At 46.5% G+C, this 22,699-nt stretch overlaps 1 protein-coding gene across 17 annotated transcripts in view; it reads right to left on the minus strand.

The window, feature by feature from the left end:
• The window catches only part of LOC137527742 (myosin-1B-like), a 469,182-nt gene that overhangs the window by 48,681 nt on the left and 397,802 nt on the right, over positions 1 to 22,699 (minus strand). For all 17 annotated transcript variants that reach the window (XM_068248583.1, XM_068248582.1, XM_068248586.1 and 14 more), the window contains 9 exons: positions 20,610 to 20,673; positions 13,411 to 13,509; positions 13,206 to 13,309; positions 12,988 to 13,126; positions 2,919 to 3,037; positions 2,688 to 2,837; positions 2,427 to 2,597; positions 2,042 to 2,348; positions 1,880 to 1,953 (listed from right to left, as the gene is read on the minus strand). In XM_068248583.1, coding sequence (XP_068104684.1) covers positions 1,880 to 1,953; positions 2,042 to 2,348; positions 2,427 to 2,597; positions 2,688 to 2,837; positions 2,919 to 3,037; positions 12,988 to 13,126; positions 13,206 to 13,309; positions 13,411 to 13,509; positions 20,610 to 20,673 — 1,227 coding nt within the window. The remainder of the gene's footprint in view (positions 1 to 1,879; positions 1,954 to 2,041; positions 2,349 to 2,426; positions 2,598 to 2,687; positions 2,838 to 2,918; positions 3,038 to 12,987; positions 13,127 to 13,205; positions 13,310 to 13,410; positions 13,510 to 20,609; positions 20,674 to 22,699) is intronic.

A 22,699-nucleotide genomic window follows, 5' to 3' on the forward strand; every position in this document is an offset into this window, starting at 1 on the left:
TGAATCTGTGCACAAGACCCGCCCAGACGCCCTTCCAGCCACACCCCCACCACACCTCTGTTAATGCATACATTTTTTATTTTTTAAATCAGTAATCCCCTGCTCTATCCCTAATAATAACAGTCAAAAAAAAAGGACAGTACTTCAAGGGAACCTAAATTGAAAGGGTTAAGGATGTTTCCTTTTAAACAATACCAGTTGCCTGGCAGTCTTGCTGATCTCTTTGGCTGCAGTAGTGGATGAATCACTGTGGCTGAAAGCATTAGAGTCACAGGATCAGCAGGAGAGGCAGGCAACCGGTATTTTCTTTTAAAAGGAAAAATCCATATCCTTCTCAATTTAGGTTCCCTTTCAGAGCTTCCACGTAAAGTTCTGCACAATATAAAGCTCAAAAGACCAAGTTGGGCGCTATATAAAGGATAACACTAGGAGGCGCCCAATGTATAATGAAATGGTTAAAGTCTGTATAAGACAAGACAAGACAAATAACATTTATATTGCGCTTTTCTCCTTGCGGACTCAAAGCGCCAGAGCAGAGCAGCAGACACTAGGGCGCGCTCTATTGGCAATAGCAGTGTAAGGGAGACTTGCCAAAGGTCTCCTACTGAGTTAGTGCTGGCTTACTGAACAGGCAGAGCCGAGATTCGAACCCTGGTCTCCTGTGTCAGAGGCAGAGCCCTTAACCGTTACACCATCAGCCAACTGCTGATAAGAACAGCATCAATAGGAATAAAGCTGTCAAGATGGAACAGAAACCTGAAGCTCCCTGGAAGGGCAAGGGGGGCAACCCTGATGTCCCACAACATCAACCAGTGTGGAAAATGTGCAATGGGGAAGCATGGTATGGTAAAAACTTCAGGTAGTGCTATAGGGCCTATGAGTACAGGAGGCCTGATTGATGTTCCCACATCCTGTGGCCACAAGACACAAAACTTAAACTGTATGGTGGTTGGGGGGGAGGATTACTATATGGATATACCGGAGCTGATCAAGGCAGTACTAATATTTTTAGAGTCTATGAAAATCTTATGTTAATTATTGTTATGCTTCAAAAGGTCCCAGCGCTGGAATGGCAAAGTGAAGGGGGACAGGGAAAGCCTTTGGAGGATCCACAGGCATCCCGATACCGAGGTAAGGACCCATTTTTCTTTTTTTCAGGTACACTTTAAGAGGACCGGCGTGATGACGCAGAGCGTCACCGTTCAGGAAGCGTTGGGCCGACACTCGGCCTGGGTGTCGCCGGTAATGAAGTCACCAGCGGGACCAGCAGAGGAGCCAGGAGGACGCCGGGGGACCACGCGGCCACGGTGGGCTGGAGGAAGCACCGGGTAAGTACCGATTTCATTATTATCTATTGCTCAGGGCCCCTTTAAAGGGCAAGCAGTAATAATCGAGATAGAAGGGGAGAAAATCAAGGCCACACCACTAAGCAGACATTACAAACAGACAGGGGGCGGACCAATGTGATGATGTAAACAGTGTGCTCATTTTATGCAACCTGAAAACAAATCAAATGTTGCACTGCCTGCATTCAATTGGTCAATTTTCAATCTGCATACATTTGCATAAAATTTGCATCAGCTTTGAATTGTTTGCATCATGTTGTCCATCCCGTCAAATGGAATGAGCTCCAATGGGTAGGTAAACACTCACATGAAAATGGAAGGACCTAGAATAACCAGCCCAAGTCAATAGCTTCACCTCCCTCCTTCCCCAAATTGATAGCCCAAGGTGAGGACCACCCAAAGTGGAGATTAACTGAACCCACTGCTCAGTGACGCAGAATCTTTGTCAAAATAAAGTAAAAAAAAATCCTAGTCAGACTGTTCTGGACCTACATGAGAGTAGGGCAGGTTTCCTCCACAATAAGAACACTTACTCTAAACAGGGCAGACACTGTCTGGAAAGACGAGCCCTTCTTCTTCTTCCCCCCACCCTTTCCAGCGTCAGGAGCTGAAATGATAATAGTATCATGTTAGATGGTCTTTCAGGATTTTGAGAATTCCAGCGAAGCTGCATCCACTGTTTTTGGAAGACTTACCGTCAGTTCCAGAATAACTGGAGTAGAGCATGGACAGTAACTTTACAGAAGACTTTTGGTAAAGGCCGATAACCGTTTCGTTCAGTGGGTCCTTGTTCTTGTCCAGCCAGCCAGTGATGTTGTATTCCACGGTACCAGCATAATGCACCAGAGCGAAGTGGGCTTCAGCTTTGCCTTTGCTGGGTTTGGGCTTCTCAAAGTTTTTGCACTTGCCCAAATGTTGGTCATAGAGCTTGCTCTTGAAGGAAGTGTCTGTAGCCTTGGGGAACATGCACTCCTCTTCCAGGATGGAGAAGATACCCATTGGCTGTATACAGAAGTCAATTACTAAAACTCAGGGCTTTATAAGATTTTGATCATGGAATTGAGTAATTTCGACACCCACCTTCTCAATAAGCTCAATGCAGGCAGCCAAGTCCATACCGAAATCAATGAATTCCCAATCAATTCCCTCCTTCTTGTACTCCTCCTGCTCCAGGACGAACATGTGGTGGTTGAAGAACTGTTGCAGCTTCTCATTGGTGAAGTTAATACAAAGTTGCTCCAAGCTGTTGTACTAGAGAAGAAGTCACAGATTACTATTTACATGTTGGCATTCACAGTACAGTTATCATGGCCTTTGCTAGCATTTTATCTTTCTACATACATCAAAGATCTCAAATCCAGCGATATCCAGCACACCAATGAAGAACTGCCTTGGTAATTTGGTGTCCAGCTGTTGGTTAATACGGATGACCATCCACAAGAAGAGCTTCTCATAGACAGATTTGGTGATAGCGCCAACGGCATTGTAAACCTATGGATGATCCCAGTAAGTCACTTCTTCTAAACATTACATTGTAACAAACCAAAACTTTTCAACACCTAGCCATATTACCTGCTGGACAGTCTGTCCCTTGGTGACATATTCATTGCCGACTTTGACCCTGGGGTAGCACAGAGCCTTCAGCAGGTCAGCAGAGTTCAGACCCATCAAATAGGAGATTTTATCAGCAACTGCAGAGTTAGAATAGAATAGAAAATCAGAGTTCACACAAAACAGGGTTTATGGCTTTTTGAGAAGACACTTTAGACATATTTGCAATGTATTTAATTCCCAAATTCGTACATAATGTGTATGATTTCATTGACTCACAGTCAAGGTTTGTGTGTGCTGTTGTATTATACTGTAACATATGGCCAGGTCTGGGCCAAGGCACAGGCAAGAGAGGCAGCAACCTAGAATACAGTGGGGAGGGATGTTGGCAAGGTTGCTCAAGGCATGCACGTAATTAAGGCGCCAGGAAATTTGGGCACTGGGCAAAGCCAAAAAAAACCTCCATGCCACTGTGGACTTAGGGTGAAGACGTAATTTGGCTGCCAGCTATTGCTGGTGGCCGAATTACGCTGTTTTATAGTAATTTGGGCTCCATCTTTTGACGGCAGCCATATTACTGTCTGAGAATTAATATAGCCGTAATTCACATTGGCCTCAATTTGGGTGCCGTCAGACTGTCCCTAGACTACCCCTATAGGGCCGGCATGTACAAGGCCTGAGGAAGCGGCTTACCCCGAGAAACGCGTTGTCATTGTGCACTATATGTTTTTGTTTTAAATAAATTGGAAATCTATTTTTTACTAATACTAACTCTGTTGAGTTATTTTATGCAAATTTACCAATCTATCACAAATTTCGGGGCGCCTCCTGTATCAGTCTACCTCTAGCACATCAATTCATAAAGGGCTGTGCGATAAAAAAAATCAGGTCATTGAAATACCACATTCTGTATTTTAGACTTTTGTTTGGTAATTCATAAAAATGTTTACAGATGCGGTAGAAGTTTGGTAACTTACCAAAAAAGTGGGCTTCTATTGAAAAAAACCTGTTCGGTGACAGCAGAGCAGTGTGGAGTTGTCTCCGTTTTGTTACATGCTGTTCCGTGCAGTGATGGCATTACAATAGTAAAAGGCATCCCCGACATCCCTCTGGAATATACATGTTTGTTATACTGCCTCTGCTCCCTCTGAATCTGTCCATAAGTCTTTCTTCACATTTTATTTTATTGTCAGAGCTTACATAAACGCCAAGAAACTTTAAACATGCCATGCTTAAGAGATTTCCCCACTGGCTCCTCCCCATCTTCAAACATGAACCTAAAGGTTTAAATGTCTGAAGGCTTACAGGGGAAACTTCTTTTGTTCCACTCTCTCTTCTCCCCCCCCCCCCCCCGAGAAGGCATCGCATCCTATTAACATCTGATCAGCAAGACTTGCAGGAGACAGGGGCTGTTTCTATTGGCTTTTTGCTCCTGTCTGTCATGGTTTATACCTCTCTGCTTCTGTGAGTCACGGCTCCGCACAGTCTCCATACTGTTTCCATACTGTTTCTGACACACCTGAGCTGCCGGTAATGTGTCTGGGCTTTACCGCATGCTCTAGTCTTTATGAATTGACATTTACTGACATTTTGAGGTATTTATCGCACAAGTCGGTTTGCGTGAACTTTCGCGAACCGCAAAAAGTGATGGCCTCAAAAGTGATGGAAAAGATGTTTCAAGGGGTCTAACACCTGGAGGGGGCATGGCGGAGTGGGATACATGCCAAAAGTCCCGGGGAAAATTCTGGATGTGACGCAAAGCAGCGGTTTATAGGCAGAAATCACATTGAATGCTAAATTGCAGGCCTCTTGCATGTGTATACATCAATCAGGGAGTGTAATTAGAGTACTGCTTCACACTGACACACCAAACTCACTGTGTAACGCACCGCAAACAGCTGTTTGTGTATTGACGGCCGTGCTGGACTACTGCGCGCACCATGGCCAGAGTGCAGGTGATGGTGGCTTTCCAGCCCATATGGTCGCCGGGCTGAGTTAGCTGAATGACAGAACTGTGACTATCCAGCTGATCAAATTTGGTCTGACCACAATGAAGCAACGACCTTATTATCTTTGGTGTGCCAACCCCCGAGACACTCATATAGCTGGCGGTCATTGCTTCATTGTGATACGCAAGCTCCTTCACCACGGCAAGGTAATGATCATAAAGGGGAATTTGGCACATGTACATGCCTTTTGTTTTGTTGTTGCAGCTGCAGTGCAGGCAGAAAAATGAGGCAGGCATGTACACGCACCAGAAAAATTAGTATAGCGGACGCTGCTAGCAGCTGCCTTAAAAATTCAGGAATCCACCTGGAGTCCTGGACCCTGTTGGTGGTGGCGAAGAAGGCAGTGAAGTGGCCTGCGGGCAGAGATGCTGTGTGGGGAGCGACTTAGTCTTGGGGCAGGCAGTCAGTCACACGGCCTGCAGGCAGAGATGCTGTGTGTGGGGACTGACTTAGTCTTGGGGCGAGCAGTAGCCCTCCGGGATCCATGCCTCATTCATTTTGATAAAGGTGAGGTACTGAACACTTTTGTGACTTAGGCGACGTCTCTTCTCAGTGACAATGCCTCCAGCTGCGCTGAAGGTCCTTTCTGACAGGACGCTTGCGGCAGGGCAAGACAGAAGTTGGATGGCAAATTGGGACAGCTCTGGCCACAGGTCAAGCCTGCACACCCAGTAGTCCAAGGGTTCATCGCTGCTCACAGTGTCTACATCCACACTCAAGGCCAGGTAGTTGGCTACCTGCCGGTCCAGGTGTTGGTGGAGGGTGGATCCAGAATGGCTAAGGCAAGGCGTTGTATTAAAGAATGTCGGCATGTCCGACATCACCATGAGATCGCTGGAACGTCCTGTCCTTGCCTGCGTGGACATGGGAGGAGGATTACTGGCAGTTGTACCTTTGCGTTGTGGTGTGATATCACCCTTAAACACATTGTAAAGCATAGTTGCCAGCTTGTTCTGCATGTGCTGCATCCTTTCTGCCTTCTGGTGAGTTGGTAACATGTCCGCCACTTTGTGCCTATACCGAGGATCTAGTATCGTGGCCACCCAGTACAGCTCATTCCCCTTGAGTTTTTTTATACGGGGGTCCCTCAACAGGCTGGACAGCATGAAAGACACCATCTGCACAAAGTTGGATCCAGACGTACTATCCATCTCCTCTTGCTCTTCCTCAGTGACGTCATGTAAGTCCTCTTCCTCCCCCCAGCCACGAACAATACCACGGGATATAATAGCACAAGCCCCCTGCGATGCCTGCTGCGGTTGTTCTTTTGCCGCCGCCTCTTCCTCCTCCACAGAAACACCTTCCTCATCATCCGAGTCTGACTCCTCTTCTTCCCCACAAGACTCTTCTTCCTCCTCCTCCCCCCTCTGTGCTGCCACAGGTGTTGAGGAAACATCTGGTTCTGATGTGAATTGATCCCACAATGCTTCCTGCCGTAACTGTTCCTCTTCACGCTCCTCCACAGCTTGATCCACCACTCTATGCACGGCACGCTCCAGGAAGTAAGCGTAGGGGATCAAGTCGCTGATGGTGCCTTCACTGCGACTCACCAGGTTGGTCCCCTCCTCAAAAGGTTGCATGAGCCTGCATGCATTTCGCACCAGTGTCCAGTTCGGTGGCCAGAACATCTCCATCTCCCTAGATTGTGTCCATCTACTGTAAATGTACAGGTACTGGGTGACGGATTTCTCCTGTTCCAGCAGGCGAGAGAACATGAGCAGGGTCGAATTCCAGTGAGTTGGGCTATCACATATCAAGCATCTCACCGGCAAGTTGGTTCTCCGCTGAATGTCCGCAAAGCGTGCCATGGCCGTGTAAGACCGCCTGAAATGCCCACACAACTTCCTGGCCTGCTTCAGGACATCTGCTAAGCCAGGGTACTTTGACACAAATCTTTGAATGACTAGATTCAGCACATGTGCCATGCAGGGTACATGTGTCAGTTTTCCCAAATTCAAAGCGGAAAGGAGATTGCTGCCGTTGTCACACACCACGTTGCCGAACTACACCTGGTGCGGGGTCAGCCACTGATCCACCTGTTTGTTAAGAGCAGCCATTAGAGCTGCTCCAGTGTGACTCTCCGCTTTGAGGCAAGACATGCCTAAGATGGCGTCACACCGTCGTACCTGGCATGCAGCATAGGCTCTGGGGAGATGGGGCTGTGTAGCTGGAGAGGAGATCGCAGCACCAGTAGAGTTGAACTGCCACTCAGCCAAGGAGGAGGAGGAGGATGACAGCGAAGAGGATGTAGCGGAAGGAGAGGAGGTGGCAGGAGGCCTGCCTGCAAACCGTGGAGGTGTCACAAGGTGGTCCGCTGCACAGCCACCTACTCCCTGCTTGCCATCGATTACCAGGTTGACCCAATGGGCTGTGTAAGTAATGTAGCGGCCCTGACCGTGCTTGGTAGACCAGGCATCTGTGGTCAGGTGGACCGCGGACCCAACGCTGTGTGCCAGAGATGACACCACTTGCCTCTCTACTTCACGGTACAGTTTGGGTATCGCCTTTTTAGAGAAATAATTGCGGCCTGGCATCTTCCACTGTGGTGTCCCAATGGCCACAGATTTACAGAAAACCTCAGAGTCCACAAGCTTTTATGGTAACAGCTGGCGAGCTAACAGTTCCGCCGCAGTAGCTGTCAGACGCCGGGCAAGGGGGTGACTGGCAGAAATTGGCTTCTTCCGCTCAAAGATTTCCTTCACGGACACCTGGCTGCTGTGGGCAGAGGAGCAGGAACCGCTAAAAGGCAGAGGCGGAGTGGAGGAGGGTGGCTGTGAAGATGCAAGGGAGAAAGCGGCTGAAGATGCTGCACCTGAAGGAGGAAGAGGAGAAGGAGGGTGGCTTTTCTTTTGTGCGCTGCTTTTGCTCAAGTGCTCTTCCCATTGCAGTTTGTGCCTTTTCTCCATGTGCCTTCGTAAGGCACTTGTCCCTACGTGAATGTTGGCCTTTCCACGGCTCAATTTTTGGAGACAGAGAGAACAGATGGCTTTACTCCGATCTAAGGCAAACACATCAAAAACTTTCCACACCACTGAGCCACCCTGGGGTGTGGGCACTATGGTGGCCTCAGCAGCTGATGTTGAAGGGCGTGTTGGCTGGCTGCCCATAGGTGGCGATACATGGCGCCGGACACTGCCACCAGCTGTTTCTGACAACGAGCTCCCCCTGCTTCTTTCAGCAACTTGTCTCCTCCTACTCCTCTCTGACTGTCCCCTTGGTCATCTTGTCTCTTAGGAACCCATGTGAGATCCGTATCATCATAATCATCCTTCCCAGCTTCGCTTGCCTCAGACAACTCCAAAACTGTACCAACAGCAGGCACTTCATCATCCTCCTTCTCACACGTTAAGTCCATAGTGTCGCCACCTAACTCAGACATACATATTGTAGCAGTAGTGGCTGTGAATCTGTGGTTTCACCACCAAATAACTCCCGCGAATTGTCAAATGCAGTGGATGTGGTACTTGTAGTAGCGCTGGTGGCTGCGGAAGATGAGGTGTTCTGTGTTAAATAGTCAACCACGTCCTGACAATCTTGGGAGGTGATGGGAGGTGCCTTCTTCTGAGCACTGTACTTTGGGCCAGGTCCGCATGAAATCACATCAACACTACCTCACACAGACCTGCTGGTGTCGGGTGGCCTTCCTCTGGGTCTGCCTCTACCTCTTCCGCTACCTGTTTTGTGCATTTCCATATCGGGAGGGGGGGGGGGGGGATGAAGTGAAAGGTATGCACTGATTTGACTAATATAAAGTGCAGTCACACAGGTGCAGCAGTTAACAGGTATGCACGGAGTGGTATATCACATTGCGTGCACTCACGAAGGTAGGTGGGTTCACTGAACACAGCAGCTAGGTATATGCAGTGATGAGGTGGGTTCACTCAACACAACAGCTAGGTATATGCAGTGATGAGGTGGGTTCACTTAACACAAAAGCTAGGTAGCTAGGTATATGCAGTGATGAGGTGGGTTCACTTAACACAAAAGCTAGGTAGCTAGGTATATGCAGTGATGAGGTGGGTTCACTCAACAAAACAGCTAGGTATATGCAGTGATGAGGTGGGTTCACTCAACACAAAAGGTAGGTATATGTAGTGATGAGGTGGGTTCACTCACCACAAAAGGTAGGTATATGCAGTGATGAGGTGGATTCACTTAACACAACAGCTAGGTATATGCTGTGATGAGGTGGATTAACTTAACACAAAAGCTAGGTATATGCAGTGATGAGATGGGTTCACTCAACAAAACAGCTAGGTATATGCAGTGATGGGGTGGGTTCACTCAACACAAAAGGTAGGTATATGCATTGATGAGGTGGGTTCACTCAACACAAAAGGTAGGTAAGTATACGCAGTGTTGAGGTGGGTTCACCGAACACAACAGCTTGGTATATGCAGTTATGGGTATTACAATGTGCAGCTGCCTATCACACACACAGGTAGTCACTGAATGTGCTGGACCTGGCTGGCAGTCTCACACACACAGTATAAATTACAAAAGCTGTCTATGCAACACAAGTGTTAGATCAGTGGGACACACAGAAAAAAAATAGATCATAAGAACAAGATTAGCTCTCAAAAGAGCTGTTGTGGGGTGCTATTATAGCAATAAGAATCAGCCAGGAGCAAGCTAACAAGCCAAGAGCCTAACTAATCTTTCCCTAGGTGAAACAGTCTGCAGCAGCTTTCCCTTCTCTCACTATAGCAGGCACACGAGTGAGTGTAATGGCTGGCGGAGCCTGCCTTATATAAGGGGGGAGTGGCTCCAGGAGTTAGTGCAGCCTGATTGGCCGGCGAGGGTGAACCACCCAAAGTTTGCCTGGAACCGTTCGGGCCATGTCTAGTAACAACCTTTATGAATTGACATTTTGCTAAGTGCTCGGTAAAGTCTGCTGTTTACTGCATTACCTCGTTCAGTAATGCTGTAAGAATCAAGGCCATTATGGCCGGAAGCTGGAAGTGCACGGTAGTGAGTCTTGCAACGCGTCCCAAAGGACGCGTGCAAGACACTTGGAACGCAGAGAAGACAACGGACTTATGGGTAACTAACCCCCTCTCTACCAGCCGCACAGCTGAGGCAATTAAGCCTCATTTGAATCACAAATTCGAGTTGCTAGACACCTGCATACTTACCTGCAATAAATCTACTTTCTGCATAGGTACTGCCTCCTTCTCTTCTTATAGCTGCTACAACTGAAATAACCAGACCAGGAGTCAGGGCCGGATTTGTACTCTCCAGTGCCCTAGGCCTGCTGTCACCAACCCCCCTCCCCCTCCCGACCACCACCACCAATAAACATTCTGTCCAACACTGACTAGCGATCACTGGTTTGAATGGGCTCATTTCAGTTGTGCTGCTCTGCCCCCATTCAACAAATAATTCCTGTAATTTGCGCTCCTGCCAGAATATGCACAGCAGCCGATAGTGTTCTGGGCATGCATACTTGAGAAATGACGCTGATGTATGACCGGTACTTGTCAAGAATGCATAACACTGTACGAGCCTCGGTTGCTATGCACATCTGGGCAGGAGTGAGAAATTACAGGGAGCGCAAGTGGCCAGAGCATGTGCTGCTTCTTTGTCCTCTGTGTGCAACTGGCTGCAGTCAGAGCCACAAACAGGTGGCAGGGCAGTGCAATAGAGAGAAGCCCATCCAAAACAGAGAACAGAGAACAGGTAAGTAACAAACATCCTGTCAAGACCTACTTTGGATGTTCTGTTGTAAGCAGAGTGGACCTGAAGTCAAAACTTCCTCTCTGCTCTAAAAGATATGCAACAACATAATCTTTAAAGAAAAACATTTCTTTGTTACAGCTGATACAAATCCTTCAATAAATCTGCAGTGTGTCTACTTCCTGCTTTCATGGAAGCAGACATATTGTTAACATCCTGTGCTTTCAAATGAGCTTAGATGTTGTAGCAGTCAGGTGACACAGGGTAGAGATCAAATTACAACTTGTGATTAGACACAGATGAAGGGGAATTAGACAGGCTCTCTAAATCTCCTGCTAGCCCCATAGACAGCCGTTCATGCCAATTGGCGTGGAGCTGTCCAGGGGCTGCCGCACTGCTCACGCCAATTGGCGTGGAGCAGTCGGGAAATAGTTAAAGCATCTGAATGATGCTGAAAAATCTATGTATCTCTTTTGAGTGTTGAATGTACATATGGTGGTATGCTCTTACATATTGACAGTATACAGGAACAAAGTCTGAAGAAGGCTTTTCTTTTAAACCAATAAATGGCATCATCCTGATTCAAAACTATCTGCTTTTACTGATGGCTAAGATGGTACAATGCTCTACTGCCAAACCATACACACTAGCATAGAGGTAGTAACAGCTCAGGTGTCCTTTAAAGTGACAGTTTAGCAATGAAAGGGAAGCAAACAGCATTTTTATTCTTGCAGTTATCATAGATGGTAGGAGCTGAAGGACAGAAAATGAGTCAGGAAAGAGTTAACTGAAGCAGACAATAGATCAGTGCTGGCTAGGAAGAAAAAAACAAAAGACAAACAGTCATAAATTAAGCTTACTAAAGAGTGTAATTAACAGCTGCTAGGGTCAGTGTCACGGCTGTAAAATAGAGAAGGGAAAGAAACTAGCAGAGCTCACTGATGTCTGTGAATGCCTGTATTAAAACTTAGCAGAACTTAGTTCTATCTGCTTTGTAATGTAAATCCCTGGTATTTCTCACATCAACTTGAATGTCCATCATACAGAGGAATGGATCATCAGGTGACAGCGGATGTGGATTGTCATAACACATCAGGAAGTGAGAGAGAGAGAGAGAGAGAGAGAGATGCAGGGATTGTGGAACTCTAATAGTGCAGAGTAGGGCACTGCTGTCTGGCTGCGCTGCGGGACCAGAAGAGATGATTTACTTTGACATATGACCTCTTCTCTTTCTCCAAGTCCTGCCGCCCTTCTGATCTTATTTGATTTTATCGCCCTAGGCCTTTGTGGCATTCCCAGAAATCCGGCCCTGCCAGGAGTGCCACTTGGCCCATTGACTCCCCTATGTGACTGTACTTCAGGACCATCTCTTGCTCCCATGTGACTTTGGCCATATGCTCTATATTGGAGCAGAAGCACAGACAGAAATGGCTAACAGCCATTCCCCTTTGTGCCACATATGATGATGTCAACAAAGCTGTGCACTCACTTACACAGGAGATATACCGGGTTTGTGGGGTGGCCAAATTGAGGGGTCTATTTAAATACTCAACTAGCAAATTTGGCTTTCACAGCTTTGTTCAGTTTATATTTATGGCAAGCTGTCAGTGTATCAACAACAAGCTATGACCTCCATTCATCCGAATGGGGTGTTCCTGAGACGGAAATAACGAGGCAATTGGGTTCTCAAGATGAGCTTCTACCCTTAGACCGCTAACCCGGTAGTAGAAGCAAGGGAGAACAGTATGGCTGCCCAGATGCAGTAGAGTATGTTTTGCGACTCTATCGCATGAGTTGTAATTTAGATTACCAATATTTTACTTTGCACTACACCCGTTCTTACTTTAACCCTCTGCTGTAGCTGCCTAACCCGCCACCTAATGCCTAACCCTAGCTTCCCTGCGGGTGCCGAACCCTGACTCCCCCACCTAATGCTTAACCCACCCTGACCCCCCCCCCCCCCCCAAGTGCCTAAAACTATCCTCATAATGTCCGCACCCAAAAAAATGACATGTGCAGCCAATTGGCTATCATTAGTTTCAAAGATAAATTACTATATAGTAGCTAATCGGCTACTAGCCACATAAGGCGGCCAAATCAATGCTTGGGTGATCGATTACCAATAAATAACACAGGCGTGTATTAGATGCCTACCGATTGTGGTGCCCAATTGACCGGATTCACACCTCCTTACTGTACCCACAGGAAGCCACGCCGTCATGCACCATGCCGTCAACCATGCCTCTTCTAACGAAAAGTTCATGCCGCTTAGATATACCCAAGCGGCGTGTCTGTACAGTGCTCAGTCCCCATAGTGTTGGCCGCAGGGTTGAGCTCGATCCGCACTACCGACATTAATTATACATGTCTATACATAGCTAAGTAAAGTGTAAAATGCCAATCACCTTCTGTGCCATCTGGCTCAGCCTGTTCCTCTCTTTGCTTCTGCTTGAATTTCATGTTGCCCTTGTGCATGACGGCACCAGTCATTTTGTAGATGCCATTTTTTTCGTCTGGCGTGAAGCCCAAAATGTCAATGGCGCCCTGCAAAACCCACAAACACGTTACTACTGCATGTTTAATCTCACAGCAGGTCCTAAGACAAGCTATCGGCATTACGTACGTCGGTAGCCATCAGCTCCTCCTCGTCATCGATACTCTTTACGGTAATCTCTCCTTGGCTGATGGAGGCATAATCATACGGGTTTGTTGTCAAGAGCAGCATTTCTGCAGACAGAAGCCATGTTTGTTAGAAGGTTGAGCTCCCTGCAGCACAGTCAGTCACCGAGAATGTTGCATTTGATGTGTATATGGTTAAATTAACTTACCGACAACCTCTGGCCTCTTGTTGGTCAGGATCTGGTAAAAGATGTGGTAGCTCCTTTCGGCGGAGAGCTGGAATGTGACTCTAGATTTCTCCAGCAGGTCTAAAGTGGAAGATCAGATAACAAAGAAAAAATGAAAAATGTGTTACATAGTTACATATAGTTATTTGAGTTGAAAAAAAGACATACGTCCATCGAGTTCAACCAGAGAACAAAGTACAACACCAGCCTGCTCCCTCACATATCCCTGTTGATCCAGAGGAAGGCTAAAAACCCTTACAAGGCTTGGTCCAATTAGCCCCAAAAGGGAACAAATACCTTCCCGACTCCAGATGGCAATCAGATAAAATCCCTGGATCAACACTGTTGGGCAATACCTAGTAATTATAGCCTTGGATGTCTTTCAACGCAAGGAAAGGTAGGGTGAGCTAAGGGTTTAAAGAAAACCTGAGGTGGATTGTAACATAAAAAATAGATAATTATAATAATAATAATAATAATATTCCGGCGTATAAGGGACTGGGTGTATAAGACGACCCCCCACCACCACCACCACCTTTTCCAGTTAAAATATAGAGTTTGGGATATACTCGCCGTATAAGACACAGACACGCACACCAAATAAAAATGTTAAAAATCATATACTAGTGCTATATATGAACAGATACTGGTGCTGTACTGTATGTGGTACCCAATATTTAACACTGTACAGGGAATTAACTGGTTGGATTGGTAAACTCTCCCTCTCCCTAAGTGGATTGGTAAGCTCTCCCTGTTTATCAGAGCGGTATGGAAGAATAGATCATGCTGTGCCCATAAAACACGCCTCTTTCACCAGTCTGGCCCGCCCTCATATCCTATTTACCTCCTTCTCTGCTTCTCAGATCTCGCACATGTGCGCCTGTGCTGCTTCACTACAGTCCTCAGCAGTGAGATCTAAGATAGGGCATATCACCCGGCATCAATGACACCCAGCGTATAAGACGACCCCTGACTTTTCAGAAGATTTTCAAGGGTTAAAAAGTAGTCTTATACCTAGGAAGAGAGAAACCTCTGGATCCTCAAGAGACTTCACATGTCTTCCTCCAGACCCCCACTGCCTTGGACTCTATTGAAGTTTGCGTCAGTGCTCCTCTTTATGCAGAATCACGGCCATGCTGCACTTGCAAAGGACCGCCCCAGCACAGTAGCACAGAACCGCGCATGGCCATACCCAAGCAAGTGCAGTACAGCCATGCTTGTACACAGCAGGGAGCGCCACAACGAAAACATATCAGATTTGTTTCAGGGGTCATCGCTTGGCAACGGTGAGGACAAGGACGACAGGAGAAGGCTCTGGGGGATCTAGAGGCTTTCCTCTTGGTAGGTAAGTATCTGTTTTTTTGGGTCACAATCCGCCTCAAATACACTTTAGCCAAGGATTGAAATTCTTTCTAGTCAGTAGATTACATCGCCTTTCCCACAAGAAATCTTTACATTTTCTCTAATAGTGCATCAGGGGGTCTGTGTGGCCAATAATGTGCTGAAACCCCTCCCACAATGTGATGCCATGGCTCTGACAGTTCCCTCTCTGTGATCGTCATTGCATTGTGGGAAGTAATGTCTGTTTCCAACTGCCACGCAGTCTTTCGGGGCATAAATCTCTATAAACAAAGATCTTTTAGCCTATCACATTCTTAGTGTGTGTAGTTATAGATAACGACAGTTGGTGTTGTATAGTTTTTTTTCCTTGTCTGCCAGTAGTAAAGATGCTGTCCTGCAAGCTCATTGTGGACCAAAAAACATGAACAAATTACATGGCTAATATCAATCATTTCTTGTTCTCTCTTCTGTTTTTTAACTTCTCACTTTGCAGTGTATTGATTTACTTTTTCCCCATACTACTATTTTTCAGTAAAGTTCCTGTTTAACAAACATGGCTATAGGGTTAGCTTTTGGAAGTCCTCCCATGGATGAATCATATGAACCAGTGATACATGATTAAAAAACATGAACCTCCGAATGAAAAGAAGCCATTCTACCAGGAACTCCGTAGGAAAGAATGTCACAGTGGTGAAGGCCATGAAGATATTTAACAGGGTTTTAAAACCTCCCTGGCATTATGATTATTTCCAGATTTATTGTCTAAAAGCCGTGCAATTTTTGCACAAGCTTTTAGACCCTAAAATCAAGAAAAAAAAAACATACCACCGAGTGATCTGCAGCAGCTCCTGCATATAACTCACTGAGGCACAGGATTACCGCTCTGAGCTGCGGATTTCTGTCCCGAGCCTGACTCGGGATTACCGCTAAAGAGATGAAAAAAAAACACAGAACAATAGTGAGTCGATGTTTCCGTTGATTAGGTTTATCTTTCTAAAATTACGTTTTGAAATATATATTTTTTGATTGGGAAAAATGATGGCTGACACTGGCAGGGGTGTAACTAGCCTTAATAGGGCCCCCCTGCAAAATGATAGCATGGGGCCCCCTTTGTCCTCAAACCCCACGGGATTGGGAGCCAGCGAATGGCAACAGAGAGTGTTCTGCTGTGAAGCTGTCTTTGGAAGCAGCAAAAAAAATGACACACGTTCCTGCACATGGTTTTCGTGAGTGAATGGGGGGGGGGGGTTGCCAATTGTCTGCACTTGAGTACGGGAGAGGGAGGTGGAATGGCCCCCAAAGCGTCTGGGCCCCCCTGCCATGGCAAGGGTCGCAGGGGTGATTGCTACGCCCATGGCTGACAGTACAGCAACATTTTTTCTCTCTGGTCTTTTATAGTGTGTCTATGCAGATTCATTCTCTCCAGTAGTTTCAGCAAGGTTTCTCCAGTGTATCCTCCCATATGTCACATGTTACAATGTATGATATACTCTTTCCCCCTCCATAGGGGCGAGCCACACATCTGTACAGCACTCAGTCCCAAACTGTGTCTGGCGGCACAGAATCACGATCCCTGCAGAAGACAGTAATTGTCCGTCTCTACGCACCCTTATATAGTTGATGTGGGAAAGAAGTAAGATTAGATCATTCAAGAAAAAAGCTTTATTAACCACTTGCCGACCGCGCACTCATACCGCGCGTCGGCAAAGTGGCAGCTGCAGGACCAGCGACGCAGTATTGCGTCGCCAGCTGCAGGCTGATTAATCAGGAAGCAGCCGCTCGCGCGAGCGGCTGCTTCCTGTCAATTCACGGCGGGGGGCTCCGTGAATAGCCTGCGGGCCGCCGATGGGGCTCGCAGGCTAAATGTAAACACAAGCGGAAATAATCCGCTTTGTTTACATTGTATGCCGCTGCTGCGCAGCAGCGCCGTAAGGCAGATCGGCGATCATCCCCCTAGTGGGGAAAAAAGGGGGGTGATCTGATCTCTCTGCCTGCTACATGATCTGTGCTGGGGGCTGCAGAGCCCACCCAGCACAGATCACTCAACACAGCGCTGGTCCTTAAGGGGGGGGTAAAGGGTGGGTCCTCAAGTGGTTAATCAACTCCTATGCTTCCATTGCAATTTGCAGTCAGCTACGAATTTCTAAAACTGACAGCACGTTCAACCACTCCCAGATTCCACGGCAAAATCTTTGGATCCCGAGCCTTCTGTCATGCTGCCCCTACCCTCTGCAACACATTGCCACACCCAATCAAGACAGCTCTAACCCTGGAGGCTTTTAAATAAAAAATGAAAAGCCACCTGTTTCCTTTGGCATTATGATAATATATTTTTTCCCTTATAACACATTTAACCACTTGACACCTGAGGCATTTTTCCTCTTGTGGACCAGAGCAATTTTCACCTGTCAGCGCTCCTCCCTTTCTTTTTCCAATAACTTAATCACTACTAATCACAGCGTAATGATCTATATCTTGTTTTTCTTGCCACCAATTAGGCTTTCTTTGGGAAGTACAGTATGCCAAGAATTATTTTATCCTAAATGCATTTTAACATGAATAATAAGAAAAAAAAATTATAAAATGCATTATTTTTCAGTTTTTGACCATTATAGTGTTAAAATAAAACACTCTACTGTGGATAAAAGCCACACATTTTATGTGCCCCTTTGTCCCGGTTATTGCAACGTTCAAAAAATGTCCCTAGTACAATGTATGGCGCCAATATTTAATTTGGAAATAAAGGTGCATTTTTTCAGTTTTGCGTCCATCACTAATTACAAGCCCATAAATTAAAAATTAATAGTAATATACCGCCTTGACATACATTTTTAAAAAGTTCAGTCCCTAAGGTAACTACTTATATATATTTTTTTTATGTAATTTTTTACCCCCTTTTATAAATAAAAAAAAAGTTTGGGTATTATGGGAGGGTGTGGGAGGGAAATAGTTAATTATATCAGTCAGTGTGGGGATTTTTATTAAATAAAAAGCAATTTTGGTGCAATATACTATTTGGCCACAAGATGTCCTCAGTCGTCATTTCCGATTCACGTACGTAAGCACGTGAATCGGAAGTAATCCGTGGCTGTGTAACACAGGAAGATACAATGAATGCCGGCGTCTCGTAGACGCTGGTTTTCATTGAATCGGGGACTTAGATTTATGAATGGGACCTGCGGTCCCATTCATTAACTTCCCCTCTAAGCGGCGGTAACGGCGGTGCGCGAGCACGCGCGAACGGGAGCGAGCGGCGGCTGCATGCCGCTGCAGACTTGTTTTCACGGCCCTGCTGCATCCTGTCTTTTTCCCAGGGCCGTGAATATACTGCACGGCATGCAGCAAGTAGTTGGCCACCTCCCTCCCTTATAAAGTTCCCAGATGTCTAGTGGGCCCCCTCCCTCCCCTATGCAGTTCCCTGGTGTTTAGAGGCCCCCACCCTCCTCAATACAGTTCCCTGGTGTTTAGTGCTTACTCCCTACCTCCCTCATATGGCTTATCCTGGTGATCTAGGGCTTCACCTCCAATATATGTTCCCTGGAGGTCGAGAGTGGGCCAAACCTAATACAAAGTGGGGAAACCACTTAAGTGTCAAACTTAATGGCTCTGAGGGCCAGATTTGACCAGTGGCTGGAGTTTGATATGCATGACTTGGATATTTAAGGTCTTACTGGACAAGGCCCAAAAATGTACAGTTTAAAGCATGGTAACTTTATTAGTAAAAACAATATCCATTAGATACAATGGTAATCATTCTACAGTAACACACGGTATGGGTAGACCAGTTGTCGATGAGGCCCAGAGGGGGTTCTTGTTTATCGCCCACAACTACTGAGCAGATGCCCAGTGTGTGGTGTAACCATCCCACCAGGTCACTACACACTGTTGCTGACACGCTGTGGTTGTAAATACTTTATAGCAGGGGCATAACTAGAAATCAATGGGCCCCCCCCTGCAAAAATTTAGATGCCCCCCCCCCCGGGGGCCTGCTCAGGGCCGTTTTGGGGGAGCAGGAGAGGACGCAGCATAAGGGGAGAGCATTGGCCCCCACATCAGCGGGGAGAGGGGCCACTCCCCCCTCCCTCACCTCAGCGCTCCCCCTCCTGCAATCAATAGGTGGCAGCAGCAGCAGTAGGAACTCAGGCATACCTCTGTGTTCCACCGCTGAGGTCCGATTTCTAAGCCTCTGATGCTACTTCCTGTTTAAACAGGAAGTAGCATGTGGCACTAAGAGATCGGCCCCCCTCCCCGCCGATGTGGAGGCCAATGCTCTCCCCTCATGCAGCAACCCCTCCTGCCCCCCCCCCAAAACGGCCCGTGGGTGCAGTGGCTGCAGCCCCCATTGTTACACCACTGCTTTGGAGGGAATAAATGGTGTAGCTTCAGCAAATAAATGGGTAGAAAAGCTGAGCTGAACCACCCGTAAGCGCCCTCACAGTTCACCATAAGAGTGTCAACAAACTGGAGTTGCCAGTGTGATCTGGAAGATTAAGGAGTGCTCATATTGTATACAGTGTCACAATCACCCCAGTGCTCAGAGTTGTGTTACTGCAGAACATTCTGCAACTACCATTGAATGTACTGGATATTGCTTTTACTAAAAAAGTTACCATACTTTTAAAGAGGAGCTGTCAGCCATGCTATTTCAGAAAAAAAAAAAACACATATATATATATAAGTAGATAAATACTTGCTCTACTTACATAACATATGTATGGCATTGTCCACGTTTTGATTTTAGTGATTTTTCTACAGTAAAAAAAGAGAAAATCCTTCTTAGCTTTTTCCATTTTAACTGTGGCTATTTTGAAGCCAATCCTGGTGTCATTTCCTTCCTTACTCTCCTCTGCCTGATTTGCCCGCCCTTCACTATAGAAAGTGCATTGTCTCAGCATGAGAAATATTGGCCAATCAGAGAGGAACAGAGGTGTGGGAGGGGAAAACAGGAGGGAAAGAGGCTTCAACCAATCAGGCTGCATTAGTTAGGTCTGAGGGGGAAGTAGATAAGCAAAAAAGGACAACCCAGCATGCCCTGCAACTTCCTTTTTGCATACCAAATTTTGTGTGTACCAAATAAAGAGTCAGGTAAACTGGGAAATGATTGTTTATCAACAAGAAAAGTAATAGTTATTTTAACTTTTGGATTGCCCGGTTAACATCCTCATTACTTGTTTACCAGATAAAAATAAAGAAATGATTTTTGATTTTATGCCTGACAGTTACACTTTAAATGTACATTTTGCGCCTTGTCTATTAAAACCTTTAGTATTTAGTATTGTTGATTCCCCAGTACCCTATTCGAAAGATTGCAGTCAACATCTACACTAACCCAGTAGCTCTCAGAAAACATTATTGTCACTCCTGGCTATCGCTTCTGTGCAATGCCTGTGCTCTATTTGCACACAAAGCAAAGTAAGCAAGCTGGAATATCTCTGTTAGTGAATAACTGCAAAGCACACAGGCCTGAACAAAATGAATTTCCCTTTAAAGGGACTCCGAGCAGTGCCTGTGGGTATGCCTTTAAGTATACCCACAACTAATTAATCATATCCTCACACCTACCAGCATGATGTTTGTCATTTTATCCCCCTGGGTTCCCTGTATTTCATTGCATTGTGCTGAATGGAGCTGCCGACACTGGGGAAAGTGTTGTCGTGTGTAATACAAACGAAAGCGAAAACTAAAAGGCATAGGGCAGCGGTGTATATATCATTGGAAAGAGGAGAAAGAGAGCTTCAAAATGATATGCATCTTTCCATAGTTACTGCACTGCTCGGAGACCCTTTAAACATTTCCGATTGCATCTAAAACAATAACAAATGGCATTAAACAATTCTCACAGGTCTCGATATCAGCAGAAGATAGTTTTCCCGTCGTCCCGAAATGGATTCTGATGAATTTACCCTGGAGGTTGAAGGAAATTATGGTCAGAAGAAAACAGGCAATGATATCACCTCTTTCTCAGAATAATCAGAGTACATTTTCCAAAAGTCCTTAATTTTATTCAAGGCATCTCTTGGGATCCCTGAGTATCCCCAGCAGTCCTGAACTGGGTTCATTAAAACCTGTAGGCTGCTGAGTGGGTAGGCTTTACCACCCTTTCTTGAGTCATATCAGATCACAGTCATGATCTAATCCTACCATGTTCATAGCCTAGTGTCCTACCATATTATTATGATGTTTTTATATAGGCCTGAGTCTTCTGCAGTACTTTACAAAGTACACAGTCGTGTCACTGACTGTCCTCAGAGGAGCTCACAATCTAATCCCTGCCATAGTGATAGCCTAATGTCCTACCATATTATTATTATGTATTTATATACATAATAATTGGTTGAAAGGGGTTGAAACTGAATGCTAACAAAACTGAGGTCATTGTTGTCCAAAGCCAGCGCTTGCCATCAAAACGGCTCTATCCTAAATCAACACCAATCAGGTTTGGGCATTCAGACATAAACAGCTCCGACCTTGAGCACAGCCTTGGTGTGCTAATTGATGGGGAATTGAGCTTCAGAAACCAAATCTTGGCTGTAGTCAAATCTTCCTACTTTCATCTGAAGAACATTGCAAAAACGAAACATCTCATTCCCCCAGAGGATCCCTCAACCCTAGTTCACGCCTTCATCACATCATGGCTGGACTACTGCCATGCCCTCTACGCAGGCCTCCCAAACAAGGAACTGTACCGCCTGCAATTAGTACAGAACGCTGCTGCCAGACTGCTAACAAACCAGCCTCCTCACTGTCACATTACATCCAGGGGAGTAACTAGAAGTCTACGGGCCCTCCTGCAAGAATTTGAGCCCCGGGCCGCTCATGGCCGTTTTAGGGGGGCAGGAGGGGTCGCAGCATGAGCGGAGAGCTTGGTAGCACGTCGGCGGGGCAGTCCCCCCCCCCCCCCCCCTCACCTAAGGCTCTCCCCTCTGCGCTCCCCTCCTGCCTCTATGTAATCGTCAGCAGCAGCAGCTATAATTACCTCCATTCAACACCGGAGGTCGCCGATCTGCAAGGGCTTCACATTACTTCCTGTTTTAACAGGAAGCAATGTGAAGCCCTTGCAGATCAGCAACCTCTGTGGTGGATGGAGGTAATTATAGCTGCCGCCGCTGCTGCTGACGATTACATAGAGTCAGGAGGGTAGCGCAGAGGGGAGAGCCCGAGGTGAGGGGGGAGGACGTGCTACCAAGCTCTCCCCTCATGCTGCGACCCCTCCTGCCCCCCCAAAACAACCATGAGCCCCCCCCCCCCCCCCCACGGGGGCAGGGGCTGCTTCCCCTATTGTTACGCCAGTGATTACACCGATTCCATGATCACTGCACTGGCTACCAGTAAAATGGAGAATACTCTTCAAGATTGGACTGTTGACATTCAAATCCCTACACAGCATGGGCCCTGGATACATGAAGGACTTGCTGAAACTGCATCACACCTCTCACACCCTCAGATCAGCAAGTTCTATAAACTTGGTCACTCCCACAGTGCACCTCAAAAGCTTTCTGTCATGCTTCCCCTACCCTTTGGAACTCCCTGCCACACCCAGTAAGACATCCCCTTCCCTGGAGTTATTCAAATCCAGACCGGCACGCCACCTGTTTAGCTTGGCATTTCCGGACTAGAGTTCATCCTCTGTAGCACAATTTACCAATCAACCAATTACTGGTCTGAGCCATTCTTATGCACTTTGAGTGCTATGGGAGAAAAGCACTTTACAAATGTTATTTGTTGTTGCTAAATAGCGCTGACATCTTCTGAAGCACTATACAGAGCAGTGCATAGTCATGTCACTGACTCCTCAGAGAAGCTCACAATCCAGTTCTACTATAGTCATGGTCTAATGTCCTAACATATTATTATTATGTATTTATATAGCACTGACATCTTCTGCAGCACTTTACAGAGTACATAGTCATGTCACTGGCTGCCCTCCTAG

This window comes from Hyperolius riggenbachi, chromosome 8 (genome assembly GCF_040937935.1).
Source record: "Hyperolius riggenbachi isolate aHypRig1 chromosome 8, aHypRig1.pri, whole genome shotgun sequence".
NCBI lineage: Eukaryota > Metazoa > Chordata > Amphibia > Anura > Hyperoliidae > Hyperolius > Hyperolius riggenbachi.